The 14,848-nt window shown below is 44.1% G+C and overlaps 1 protein-coding gene across 1 annotated transcript; it reads left to right on the top strand.

Moving 5' to 3' along the window:
- Positions 1-2,785: 2,785 nt before the first annotated feature.
- Positions 2,786-10,434, top strand: LOC129823941 (proenkephalin-A-like). Its single transcript, XM_055883075.1, has 3 exons — positions 2,786-3,004; positions 3,226-3,366; positions 9,058-10,434. The coding sequence occupies exons 2-3, from the start codon at positions 3,229-3,231 to the stop codon at positions 9,604-9,606; spliced, it is 687 nt and encodes a 228-aa protein (XP_055739050.1). The 5' UTR covers positions 2,786-3,004; positions 3,226-3,228; the 3' UTR covers positions 9,607-10,434.
- Positions 10,435-14,848: the final 4,414 nt, after the last annotated feature.

Genomic DNA, 14,848 nt, shown 5'->3' with positions numbered 1-14,848 from the left:
TGGTCAAAGGTAGTGGACTACATAGGGAATAGGGTGCCATGTGGAACGCATACAGAGTATTTACTTCCCATAACTAATAGACTCCTCATATTGAGTAGGTTCCTAGAAGCTGTGTTGCCAGGAGAATCATTTCCTGTGGTGCTATGAACACATGTTGTATTGTAAACAGGGATGTGTTTGAATATTAGTAGTCATCATCAGGGATGGTTTGTTGTACAGTGGACATTTTTGTGAAAGGCTTAACAAGGATTTCCTACACTATTAATGTTTAGGCGCACACACATCACGCACGGTTGAGCTATACTGTATTTAGTTTAGAAATCAGATATCACTGGATTGGAGTGGACTTTCATACACGGAAAAATTACACACAAATTGCAAAAATAAGGGAATAACTATTTCAATTGAGGTTATAGATTAAGCTTGTAGTTCAGAGTTTTGAACGAAGAAAAAAAAGATTAAGAAAATTGTGTAGGCTACAAGGTAATAGCTAGACTGAAATAATGTTTTCTTGGTTCATACCATTAATTCCATCCAACCACTGAGACTTCCATTAGGGTTCTAGAATATAATTATATCAGGAGTCAGAGGACATGGGAAGCCATATTGTTGCACAGTGGTATGTCATCTACCCAGCCTGTTGGCCCACTGGCTTCCCTTGCTCCAGGAAAAATAACACATTTATATGAAACAACAGCTATTACGGGTGCCATCTGACATGCCGATCTCATCAGGAGAGCTGAGTGCTGTAATGTGGGTGTAATAGCACCATGCGTTTACATAAACTGTGACTCAACCAGGACTAGTCTTCATCATTGTCACCATCATTCTCACCTTCGTCATTATCGTCATTGTCATCAATATCATTATCTGCATAATCATTGGCATTGCCTCACACAACAGCATGCACATTCATATCACTTCAATAGGATTAACTTTTTAAACACAGTTATCAAATCAAATTTTATTAGTCACATGCGCCGAATACAACAGTGAAATGCAAATAGTCTGGTTAGCCATTTGATTAGGTGTTCAGGAGTCTTATGGCTTGGGGTAGAAGCTGTTTAGGAGCCTCTTGGACCTAGACTTGGCGCTCTGGTACCGCTTGCCGTGCGGTAGCAGAGAGAACAGTCTATTACTAGGGTGGCTGGAGTCTTTGACAATTTTTAGGGCCTTCCTCTGACGCCGCCTGGTATAGAGGTCCTTGATGGAAGGAAGCTTGGCACAAGTTATTTACTGGGTCGTTCGCACTACCCTCTGTAGTGCCTTGCGGTCGGAGGCCGAGCAGTTGCCATACCAGGCAGTGATGCAACCAGTCAGGATGCTCTCGACGGTGCAGCTGTAGAACCTTTTGAGGATCTGAGGACCCATGCCAAATCTTTTCAGTTTCCTGAGGGGGAATAGGTTTTGTCGAGCCCTCTTCACGACTGTCTTGGTGTGCTTGGACAAACTTAATGATAGTGTTGGAGTTGTGCCTGGCTGTGCAGTCATGAGTGAACAGGGAGTACTGGAGGGGGCTGAGCAAGCACCCCTAAGGGGCCCCTGTGTTGAGGATCAGCGTGGTAGATGTGTTGTTACCTACCCTTACCACCTGGGGCCGGCCTGTCAGGAAGTCCAGGATCCAGTTGCAGATGGAGGTGTTTAGTCCCAGGGTCCTTAGCTTATTGATGAGCTTTGAGGGTACTGTGGTGTTGAATGCTGAGCTGTAGTCAATGAATGGCATTCTCACATAGGTTTTCCTTTTGTCCAGGTGGGAAAGGGCAGTGTGGAGTGCAATAGAGATTGCATCATCTGTGGATCTGTTGGGGTGGTATGCAAATTGGAGTGGGTCGAGGGTTTCTGGTCTCTATGAACTATAGTATTCAGGTCCATTAATACCCTAGACAGAGGCAACATCAGCAATCATCAGAGGTGAAAGTAATTGCTTAATTCCTTCCCAACCTGTCCTCTACCTTTTGACTGTTTACTCACTGGGCAAACTGTGATAAGGACAAGACAGCTATAGACCATCAGTATGGCAACTGACCGCTTTCAACTTTATCTGCCTGTACCTCTTCTTTCCCAACAAACACTTTCACAGTTAACAAGGCTGTTACCAGTGTCAAGACAGTTTTAATTAAAAGAGAGATGATGGCCTACATTCAGCCCAATACAAAACTAGGACTGTTCTACAGATATGGTTCCTAGAAGAAAATTCTAGAAAAAGGAAACTTTTTCTAACGACTCAATTAGACATATTTCAATGGATGCTTTTGTAACAAATCCCCATGTGAAACATATATTGACTGAAGAGATCGCTAATACACAAATATTAACTTCATGATTCATCTTGACTTTTATGTTTTATGTAGGTGCATATTCAGTATCTTATACAGGTGCTAACTCTTGGCTCTATGTGATATAATCTCTCAGAGCAAGATGAGTGTGTCTGTGAATGTCTCAGCTGTAATGTCTAGCACCCTACCTTATGACAGAACCTAGTGTGATAGCATCAGGATCATCATCTCATGTTTTATGACTGAGAAGTCATTTTATTGACTCTGTTATCTAGTGAACATTTTCATTGTGTAAATTAACATATTTACTCCATTATTAAATGCAAACACAAGGCATATTATAATACATGTCAAAGTACAATTTCACAAATATCCTATTATCTAAGGTAAAATAAATCTAAGGAATTGCGTCCATTTATGCGTGAAATTCTCTTCTGACGACTGGATACATTATGATGACGTTTTTGGAGAAGTACTTATACCTATCAAGACACAAAAATTGCGTTATGAACTTAACTCAGACAGCATACATTTTGAGCATCCTCCTGAGTATTTGGCTTCGTGACCCACAAGCTTGTCCAGCTGTGCGACTTCAGAGAAAGCTGATTGGCTCAATCGCAAGTGGGTTTTTTTCTAACTACAAGGGGGTAATATATTTGTTACAAAGCCTCACAATCAACAGTTCCTACAGCAACACAACAGGACTTGGACTAAACAGAAAAACAGAGGCAAGTATTGGCTTTTCTTGGTCTGTTTCTTCTTGGCAACTTTGTTACTTTGGAAAGAAGATCACTGAGTTTAATTTCCACTTGGGCACATACGTGGCTTTTTTCGTATTGTCCATGTTGTATCACCTCGTGAGAAATTAACAGTAAGTAAAACTCTTAATCAGAAACGTATTCTAATCGATGATATGTGTTGGCTTCTCTGCCCAAAATATTTTCTCTAGTCTATGGCTGTGCCGGGGAACTCACTACGGATACTGCTTCTCGGTGCGTATTTTGCGCTGACGGTCGGAGCGGACTGCGAGAAGGACTGTGCGCTATGCCTCAACCGTCTACGTGGGCATCAGACGGCGATTACCACTCTGGTAGGTCAAGTACTTTTGGACATGTTTTAAAGCATATATTTAAAGTAAAGTAACGGGGTGATACTTTTTCCCGCGTCTAAATTGTTCGTAGGGAAAGATTACGCAGTAGGCTACGCAACTGTGTTTTTTGGTCACCAAAAGACGCAATGGATAGGCAATGTTCCATGAGGTGCGTGTATACTTGGAACACGACATTATTTAACTCTTTTTCATGTATTTTGATCCACGTAGACAATGTAATACCAATTAAATCAATTGCATCAATATGACATTAAGGATTAATGTCGGTTGGATTTTAATCTAGGTACTTGTGTTGTTGGTCTAACTGGCGACAACATGAGACCACGAGGCATTTATTTTTGCCATGCTTCATGAAGTTTTTAAATTAGATGAGGATTTTGTTTCATTTATTACATATAGCCTGTAGTAAAACCAAGACTGTTGCGCAACATCAATTTCAAGGGAGCCTTGTCACTTCGATTCTTGAAATGTAGCTTATTAAAGGCAATTGAGGAGTGACTGAATCAATGTCTGATTATCCATTCAATAGTACTGGCCTATCCCAAATGCTCAACATCGAACAAAAAGTCTAAAATCTTACCACAATGGCATAAATTCAGTATCTCCATCAAACTTGTCTTTATTTGTGGCCCTTAGTATGTTTTAGCTCCATCAGGGGGCAGCATGTTGGTGGTTCAATATAGCCTCAATAAAAATGTTGGTAGATAGCATATTTTCATATCATTCAAATACCCCCAATAAAATAAACATTCATATGAGAAGTTATTTTCTATCAGATAATGTATTTAGAATTATATGTAGGCTATACAAAAGCACTATTTTCTGCTTTGACAGCTCAGACATAAAAATACATGTTTATGAGGCATTAAAGATGTAGGCTTTGAGGAATACATGTTTATGAGGCATTAAAGATGTAGGCTTTGAGGAACATCAGGCTTTGAGGAACATCATGTCTCATTAACTGTGATTCTAAAAAGTGGTAAAATGCACCAGATAAGTGTCTTTCCATCTGTTTCAATATAATGACTCTTAAAACGAGTAGAGCTTAAACATCACATTGGAATAGGCAAATAGAATGAATTTGTTCATACATCCAACCGTGTCACTCCGACATTGGCGAGAGTAGCAGCCACACCCAGAGTATTCATGCACCAGAATTTGACTTGTTGTATCCCCTGTTAAATATTGTTTAATTAAACACTACTTTATATGTAAAATATGCCTTTTTTATTGCAAAACAATGTCACTCCAGTCAATACAGTGGCAAGAAAAAATATGTGAACCCTTTGGAATTTCCTGGATTTAAGCATAAATTGGTCATAACATTTGATCTGATCTTCATCTAAGTCAACAATTAGCAAACACAGTCTGCTTAAACGAATAACACACAAACAATTATATGCTTTCATGTCTTTATTGAACACACCATGTAAACATTCACAGTGCAGGGTGGGAAAAGTATGTGAACCTATGTGAAGTATGTGAAACTGGTTGACCATCCTTTGGCAGCAATAACCTCAACCAAACGTTTCCTGTAGTTGCGGATCAGACCTGCACAACGGTCAAGAGGAATTTTGGACCATTCCTAGTTACAAAACTGTTTCAGTTCAGCAATATTCTTGGGATGTCTGGTATGAACCACTCTCTTGAGGTCATGCCACAGCATCTCAATTGGGTTGAGGTCAGGACTCTGACTGGGCCACTCCAGAAGGCGTATTTTCTTCTGTTGAAGCCATTCTGTTGTTGATTTACTTCTGTGTTTTGGGTCGTTTGTAACGGTTGTTCTCCTCGTCTTCGTCCGAAGAGGAGGAGTAGGGATTGGACCAAAGCGCAGCGTTGTTATATGACATACTGAAGTTTATTAAAGTAAAACGAAACACGAAACACTTTAACAGACTACAAAACAAATAAACGATGTAGACAGACCTGACTTGAGAACTTACAAACTACGAAGAACGCACGAACAGGAACAGACTACATATACGAAACGACAAACGAAACAGTCCCGTGTGGTAGACATACAGACACGGAAGACAACCACCCACAACAAACAATGTGAAACAACCTACCTATATATGGTTCTCAATTAGAGGAAAACGTAAACCACCTGCCTCTGATTGAGAGCCATACAAGGTCAATTAACACTGACACCTTACATAGAACAAACAACACAGACTGCCCACCCAGCTCACGTCCTGACCCACTAAACACAACTATACAAAAGGAAAACAAGGTCAGGAACGTGATATCACCCCCCCCCCCCCCAAGATCCGGACTCCGGCCGCAAAACTCAACTTCAAGGGGAGGGTTTGGGTGGGCATCTGTCCACGGTGGCGGCTCCGGCTCCGGACGCTGTCCCCACACCACCATAGTCACTCCCTGCTTCCGTATCCCCCTCTCAATGACCACCCTCCAAATAAACCCACCTAAATTAAGGGGCATCACCTGAATAAGGAGCAGCACCGGGATAAGGGGCAGCTCCGGACTGAGGGACGGCAGCTCCGGACTGAGGGACGGCAGCTCCGGACTGAGGGACGGCAGCTCCGGACTGAGGGACGGCAGCTCCGGACTGAGGGACGGCAGCTCCGGACTGAGGGACGGCAGCACCGGACTGGATGGCGGATCCTGGCTGGCTGGCTCTGGCGGATCCTGGCTGGCTGGCTCTGGCGGATCCTGGCTGGCTGGCTCTGGCGGATTCTGGCTGGATGACGGCTCTGGCGGATCCTGGCTGGATGACGGCTCTGGCGGATCCTGGCTGGATGGCGGATCCTGGCTGGATGACGGCTCTGGCGGATCCTGGTTGGATGACGGCTCTGGTGCTGGCAGTGCTGGCTGGATGATGGCTCTGGCGGATCCTGGCTGGATGACGGCTCTGGCGGATCCTGGCTGGATGACGACTCTGGCGGATCCTGGCTGGATGACGGCTCTGGCGGATCCTGGCTGGATGACGGCTCTGGCGGATCCTGGCTGGCTGACGGCTCTGGCTGGTCATGGCTGGCTGACGGCTCTGGCTGGTCATGGCTGGATGACGGCTCTGGCTGGTCATGGCTGGATGACGGCTCTGGCTGGTCATGGCTGGATGGCGGATCCTGGCTGGATGACGGCTCTGGCGGATCCTGGCTGGATGGCGGATCCTGGCTGGATGACGGCTCTGGCGGATCCTGGTTGGATGACGGCTCTGGTGCTGGCAGTGCTGGCTGGATGACGGCTCTGGCGGATCCTGGCTGGATGACGGCTCTGGCGGATCCTGGCTGGATGACGGCTCTGGCGGATCCTGTCTGGCGGAAGGCTCTGGCTGCTCATGGCTGGCGGACGGATCTGGCTGCTCATGGCTGGCGGACAGCTCTGGCTGATCCTGTCTGGCGGACGGCTCTAGCGGCTCCTGTCTGGCGGACGGCTCTAGCGGCTCCTGTCTGGCGGACGGCTCTGAAGGCTCATGGCAGACGGGCGGCTTTGCAGGCTCAGTACAGACGGGCGGCTTTGAAGGCTCATGGCAGACGGACAGTTCAGACGCCGTTGGGCAGACGGGCAGTTCAGGTGCCGTTGGGCAGACGGGCAGTTCAGGCGCCGCTGGGCAGACGGGCAGTTCAGGCGCCGCTGGGCAGACGGGCAGTTCAGGCGCCGCTGGGCAGACGAGCAGTTCAGGCGCCGCTGGGCAGACAGCAGACTCTGGCCGGCTGAGACGCACTGTAGGCCTGGTGCGTGGTGCCTGAACTGGAGGTACCGGGCTAAAGACACGCACCTTCAGGCTAGTGCGGGGAACAACAACAGGGCACACTGGACTCTCAAGGCGTACTATAGGCCTGGTGCGTGGTGCCGGAACTGGAGGTACCAGGCTAAGGGCACGCACATCAGGGCGAGTACGGGGAGAAGGAACAGTGCGTACAGGGCTCTGGAGACGCACAGGAGGCTTGATGCGTGGTGCCGGAATGGGCTGGAGACATGCACCATAGGGCTAGTGCGTGGAGGAGGCACAGGGCTCTGGAGACGCACTGGAAGCCTGGTGCGTGGTGTAGGCACTGGTGGTACTGGGCTGGGGCAGGGAGGTGGCGCCGGAAATACCGGACCGTGCAGGCGTACTGGCTCCCTTGAGCACTGAGCCTGCCTAGGCGAACCGGGGACACCATGCGTAAGGCTGGTGCCATGTAAGCCGGCCCGAGGAGACGCACTGGTGGCCAGATGTGTAGAGCCGGCTTCATGGCACTTGACTCAATGCTCAATCTGGCCCGACCAATACGAGGAGCTGGTATGTACCGGATTGGGCTATGCACACATACAGGAGACACCATGCGCTCTACTGCGTAACACGGTGCCTGCCCGTACTCTCGCTCTCCACGGTAAGTACAGGGAGTAGGCGCAGGTCTCCTACCTGACTTCGCCACACTCCCTTTTAACTAAACACAACTATACAAAAGGAAAACAAGGTCAGGAACGTGACAACGTTGTATCACCCAACTTCTGTTGAGCTTCAATTGGCAGACAGATAGCCTTATATTCTCCTGCAAAATGTCTTGATAAACTTGGAAATTCATTTTTCCGTTGACGATAGCAAGCTGTTCAGGCCCTGAGGCAGCAAAGCAGCCCCAAACCATAATGCTCCCTGCACCATATTTTACAGTTAGGATGAGATTTTGATGGTGGTGTGCTGTGCCTTTTTTTCTCCACACATAGTGTTGTGTGTTCCTTCCAAACAACTCAACTTTAATTTCATCTGTCCACAGAATATTTTGCCAGTAGCACAGTGGAACATTCAGGTGCTCTTTTGCAAACTTCAGATGTGCAGCAATGTTTTCTTTGGACAGCAGTGGCTTCTTCCGTGGTGTCCTCCCATGAACATCATTCTTGTTTAGTGTTTTATGTATCATAGACTCGTCAAAAGAGATGTTAGCATGTTCCAGAGATTTTTGTAAGTCTTTAGCTAACACTCTAGGATCCTTCTTAACCTCACTGAGCATTCTCTGTGCTCTTGCAGTCATCTTTGCAGGACGGCCACTCCTTGGGAGAGTAGCAACAGTGAGGAACTTTCTCCATTTATAGACAATTTGTCTTACTGTGGACAGATGAACATCAAGGCTTTTAGAGATACTTTTGTAACCCTTTCCACCTTTATGCAAGTCAACAATTCTTTATCTTAGGTCTTCTGAGATCTCTTTTGTTTGAGGCATGGTTCACATCAGGCAATGCTTCTTGTGAATAGGAAATCAAATGTTGTGAGTGTTTTTTTTAATAGGGCAGTGCAGCTCTAACCAACATCTCCAATCTCATCTCATTGATTGGACTCCAGGTTAGCTGGAGCAATTAGCAATTAGCTTTTGGAGAATTCATTAGCCTAGGGGTTCACATACTTTTTTCAACCTACACTGTGAATGTTTAAATTATGTATTCAATATAGACAAGAAAAATACAATAATTTGTGTGTTATTAGTTTAAGCACAAAGTGTTTGTCTATTGTTGTGACTTAAAATGTTATGACCAATTTATGCAGAATTCCAGGTAATTCCAAAGGGTTCACATACTTTTTCTTTCCATTGCTGCTTCACGGCTGTGTACCATGAGCCCCTTGATAAAGACAAGTCTCCAATGAAACTAGATTTCCAGTATGGTATGGGTTTGTGAGCCGCTGATCCACCTCTGTGTTTTGAGGTTCCTCTTCCCTTCCTGTCTTTACAGACATGCTCAATAGAATGTGAGGGCAGGCTGGACACCACGAAGCTCCGCCTCTGCCAAGACGTCCTATTGGAGGAGGAGCGCGTCGTAGTAGATGACGTCAAACAGGAAGAGGTGCAGGGCCAGCAGCACCAACTGGCCAAGAAGTATGGTGGCTTCATGAAGCGCTACGGAGGGTTCATGATCAGGAGGCGCTCACCCGTAGAGGAGGGGCGAGTGCAGGGAGGAGAGAACAACCCGGTGGCTGAGGAAGAGGACATCCGTCTGGAGATCCTGAAGATTCTGAATGCAGAGGCTGAGGGCCAGAGGGATGGGGAAGTGGCCAAGCGCTATGGGGGGTTCATGAGAAGAGGGGGGGACTTGGGGGGCCTGGAGGGGGTGGGCAGGCCGTTGAAGAAGCGCTACGGGGGCTTCATGAGGAGGGTGGGAAGGCCTGAGTGGCTGGAGGATCAGAAGAACCAGGGGGGTCTCCTGAAACGCTCCTGGGAGGGGGAGCGGGGTGACTCCCCCCTGGCTGAAATACAGAAGAGATATGGAGGATTCATGGACTAGGGGTCAGCCCCTCCAACCTCTCCTGAGTCTGGACTCTCAATGTTGATTAGATTATCCATTCTTGGTCTGTTGTAGAGCTTCACTGTCATGCTTTTTGTTTGATTGGGTTTAATGTGACAAAAAAAGAGTACTGTATGTTTTATGGTTTTGGTTATTTATAAAATAACCTGTGTTCGTTGTGGTGTACAAGGCTGGGGCATGTGTGGAAAACCAATCGTGGCATGACCTGTTTGTTTTCTTTCCCTTTGTCTTGCCACTGGTTTTTAAAGGGATAGTTCACTTTAAAAAAAAACTGTCATCCAAACTATTTTTAAGTTTGTTAGTTGGTTATTTAGTAATGGCCAGACTCTCCTGGCGAGGTAAAATTACAATAAGCTACAGCTTCAAAAAAGTTAATTATCCCTTTAAGTGGCCATAGAACATTTTCTGAAGCTTCCATTTCCACCACAAAGTATCACAAAAGGCTGTAACCATCGGGGAGTAGGCTATTGTGGCCTTCCCATTGGTGGTTTGGTCTTTGGAACTGAAGGGCCCATCAATGTTATCTGCTTTGTTGTTGGAACATGGAGGTACCCTACTCTAAGTACTGCTATACCAGTGTGTTGTAGTTATCCATCTAATGGCAGTGTGTCGGTCGCTTTTGTTATTATAATAACCATGTTGCTCTTTCCACCGTGCTCACACTTATCCCAGTATGCTGATGTTGAAACATGTTGCTTTCAGTCGATAAATGCCCTAATTTTTTCTTCTTTCTATTGAGAACAGAGCAGCATTTCAGACCAATTAGTTGTACGAAACATAATAAACCCATGTGTCCTGCAGAAATAAGTGGACTCCACTGGCTGTTTGATGTGTTTTTCTGCTTGGGAAGTGGAGCCAATGTTCCTGCCTCTGCCAAGCCCACCTGAGATAATAACTCTGGTGTTAATGGTGAGGATTGTATTTATTTGACGCATTCACTCAGCCCTATGTCTATCTTTTTTTGTACAGATTGCTCAAGTGAGCGCAACATATTAACAGTTTTTAGTTTCTTAGCTCCCTAACGTCTCAGACTACCAAAACTTTACTGATTGATATTTTGCTTAACTTAATTTCCCCCCAGAGGTTTATATGAAGAATGCTCTTCAGAACAATAAGACAGTATTTTAAATGACTCACAAGTTAGATCTACAAAACAGGATAAATAGCCCCCTCTCCTGTCTGACACATTAATTTATATCTTTAATTTCTCTAACTTCACTTCTCAATGGTAGTTGTTTCCAAAGGCACCGCCATATCTATATCCACAGCCATTAACTTCCAAAATGTTGGCAGATACATACATAATGTAAGGAATAAATGCTGATGTTTTGTACATTACCTTGGGAAATAATGGACGACGCAGCTGGGAGGAGGCGGAGCCGAGTTCCTTTGTGTAGTTCATTTTTCCAAGGTAATAGAGTACCACAGTAATACGCATAAATAACCATGAAACCTAGCGGTCAAACAGGGAAATGATTCCAATCGTTTTTCCACCATTCATTTTTCCCAAAGGGGATTTTAGAAAAACTTAAAATAAAAGCAGTGTTTTGTGTTTGTTTACCCAGGCATGACGTTTTGAAAATCTCACTAGGACAAGGTGACTTTTATCAGTACATTCGCCTGTACTGTATTTACCCCCCCAAAATAAAATGCTAATTAGCTACTAATTTGGCAACCATAAAGAATTACAAATGCCATGATGATCTGGATGAGACTGCCGAATCGAGGCAAAGGTAAGAATCTCTGATGTTAGCTAAATGTAGTAATTCATAATTTGGCTACATTTGTTTAAATTGACAATTCTGTGAACTGTCTCATGCAAGTTTTAAATTGACACAATACCTGTTAGCAAAGGTGTCAGCTAGAGATGACGTGCAGGAGCTTGCAGGGATTTGTAGTTTTGCATGAGGCCTACTTTGATGCTAATTAGCATTTTCGAATCTGAGAGTAAATAGAGCTGAATATATTGATAAGTCACCTTGTCCGAGAGAGATTTACATGTTATCAAAACGTCACGCCAGGGTAAGCCTACACGAAACACAGCCCTTATTTTAAGTGTTTCTAAAATTCCCTATAGGAAAAATGAATGGTTTAAAAACGATTGGAACCATTTCCCTGTTTGACCGCTAGGTTGTATGGGTCTTATGCCACCTCCACTGTGGGGTTCTATGTACAGAACATTGGCGTTTATTCCGCTTATACCACAGTTGCCAAAGAAAACATTACTAACACACACATTTACCGAATATAAATAAAATGTTGTCGTTGATATTTTAATTTATATAAGCAACTTCATACTTTCTCATCTTTTGGTTGCTAGAGACACGACCCAGTCGTTTGTTTGATTAGTTCTGTCACACCCTGATCTGCTTCCCCTGTCTTTGTGATTGTCTCCACCCACCTCCAGGTGTCACCCATCTTCCCCATTATCCCCTGTGTATTTATACCTGTGTTCTCTGTTTGTCTGTTGCCAGTTTGTCTTGTTTGTGAAGTCAACCAGCGTTTTTGTATTCAGCTCCTGCTTTTCCCCAGTCTCTCTTTTCTCGTCCTCCTGGTTTTTGATTCTTACCTGTCCTGACCCTGTACCCGCCCCCCTGACCACTCTGCCTGCCGTCCTGTACCTTTGCCCCACCTCTGCCTGACCTGACCTTGAGCATGCCTGCCGTCCTGTACCTTTGCCCCTGTTGCTGTAATAAACATTGTTACTTCGACACAGTCTGCACCTGGGCCTTACCTTGATTCCTGATAGTTCAATATTTATGGACTCGACCCAGTCGTTCGTTCTTTATGTTCCTTTGCCATGCTCGCTGGCAATGTTCTTATCCCTTGCATGTTAGCTAGCCAGCTAGCAACCAGAATATACCAGTGTTGTTGAATAGTCCTTTCTAATTGGCTTGAAGGGCATTCTAGAGAATGCATTATTTCCCTATAAAGCATGGTATATTTGCACGGTAGAATTCAATGGCTAGTTAATTTGTGCATGTTTTGTTTAAGCTGCCTTTAAAGGCTAAAGTCGAATTGAATAGAATATTGGTATTGTTGAATTCGATTTTCATAATAGCAAGCTAGGACTGAAGGTTTGGTTAGCTAAACTAGCAAGTCTGTTTGTTTAGTTACCACGGCAACTACTCTAGTTAACTAGTAAACTTGCTAGCTACTTCAGTGGATGTTGAACACATTTCTACCTGCAAATGAACACATTTCTACATGCAGTCGTGGTATAAAAGGGATAATCAACTCGAGGCTCTATGGGTTCTCTGGAATATAATGCAACTCCGTGGAAGGTCAGTTCCACTCCACTAGCACGTCGTGGAACACACTTTCCATACAACGCATAGCCCCTCTTTGATTATCCCTTACTTAATGTCCATTCTATAATGTCCTTCTAGCCAATCAGAAACTAGTATTCAACTACGCTGTTGTATAAATACAGGTAACTGCCTAAATAAAGTGTCTTAATAGGGTGTTGGGCCACCACGATCCGCCAGAACAGCTTCTATGCGCCTTGGCATATATTCTTCAAGTGTCTGAAACCATTCTTCCTTGATAAATTCCATAATTTGGTGTTTTGTTGATGGTGGTGAAAAACACTTTCTCATGTTGAGATCTGAACACACACACACACACACACACACACACACACACACACACACACAGAAAACCGCCTATGCTCCTTTGAGACTGCTCTTTGAAAGTCACTGAGATCTAACCAAGGTAGCCAAAATAATACATGAACCTAAGCATGATAGGATGTTCATTTCTTAATTAACTCTGTCATTGAGTTGCGCACTCTCCACTCCCTTTTCCCTCAGGACAGCCTCAATTTGTCGGGGCATGGACTCTACAGGGTGTCAAAAGCATTCCACAGGGATGCTGGACCATGTTGACTTCAATGCTTCCCACAGTTGTATCAAGTTAGCTGGATATCCTTTGGGTGGTGGACCATTCTTGATACATACAGGAAATTGTTGAACTTAAAAAAGAGCAGCGTTGCAGTTCTTGACACAAACCGGTGCACCTGGCACCTACTACCATACCCAGTTCAAAGGCACATAAATATTTTGTATTGCCCATTCACTGCAGAATGGCACACATACACAATCCATATCTCAATTGTCTCAAGGCTTAAAAAGCCTTCTTTAACCTGTCTCCTCCTCTTAATCTACGCTGATGTGGCTTTAACAAAATAAAGGCTGAATCCAGGCTGTATCACATCCTGCCGTGATTAGGAGTCCCATAAGGTGGCGCACAATTGGCCCAGCATCGTCTGGGTTTGGCTGGGATAGGCCATCATTGTAAATAAGAATTTGTTCTTAACTGACTTGCCTAGTTAAATAAAGGTACAACATTTTTTTTATAATAATGAAAAAACAAAAAAACATGTGACATCTATAATGGATCATAGCTTTCACCTGGTCAGTCTATCTATGTAATTGAAAGAGCGGTGGTCCATAATGTATTGTCAAAATATATCCCTCATCTTGAAGAAACATATACTAAAAACTTGAATGTCAATCCTTCATTGACACAATGGAAAAATCGAATAATCGAATAATGGTGTGAGCATGGGGGTCTGGGAAGATGAGATGTAGTCATTGTTTGTGTGTGTATGTAAGTTGTTGTTTGCATGTATAAGTTTATATTTGGAATGTACATGTTTTTAAAGAATAGAGGGAAAATACAATATTATATACATATATTATATGAATTTAATTAATGAATCAATTGTTATTCATTGAATGTCTTGTCAACCCTCATTAATCTCACATTAGGCCTATGCTTCGGAAAATTTGAATTGTTATGTACCATGTGATTATGTAGTCGGTCATTTTTTTTTCCGTGTGAAATTTTTTGTTTTGACATTCTACAAGAGAAACTATCTAAATAATGTTGTAAAATATAGTCTGCAGGCACTTGTGAATGACAAACATCAATAAATCCCATAATTTCATGTGTAGTTCCAGAGCTCGAGTTTTGACAAAGAACATGGATATACTGACAAGATACAAGTCTCTGTGCCCTAACAATGGGAGTCTTTGTCCACAAAGCAACATGGGCGAGCTGTCTAGCTCCCAATCATTTTGAATATTCGATGAGGGTTGTTGACGTCAGCCGCCTGTATTCAATGGGGAGATACGATGCTACTAGCTTCATCTGATATAAAGTTTTTTTTCTCAAATTGCCGTGATGTCACGTACCCTACTTATATCAGCGTACTTTT

This window comes from Salvelinus fontinalis, chromosome 26, assembly GCF_029448725.1.
Source record: "Salvelinus fontinalis isolate EN_2023a chromosome 26, ASM2944872v1, whole genome shotgun sequence".
Lineage (NCBI taxonomy): Eukaryota > Metazoa > Chordata > Actinopteri > Salmoniformes > Salmonidae > Salvelinus > Salvelinus fontinalis.
This window is presented reverse-complemented; position numbering and strand designations above follow the sequence as displayed.

Excerpts from the sequence above, each read along its gene's own strand:
- LOC129823941 (XM_055883075.1), top strand. The coding sequence starts at position 3,229 with ATGGCTGTGCCGGGGAACTCACTACGGATACTGCTTCTCGGTGCGTAT. Across the intron at positions 3,367-9,057 it reads AGACGGCGATTACCACTCTG|ACATGCTCAATAGAATGTGA; the intron begins GTAGGTCAAGTA and ends CTGTCTTTACAG.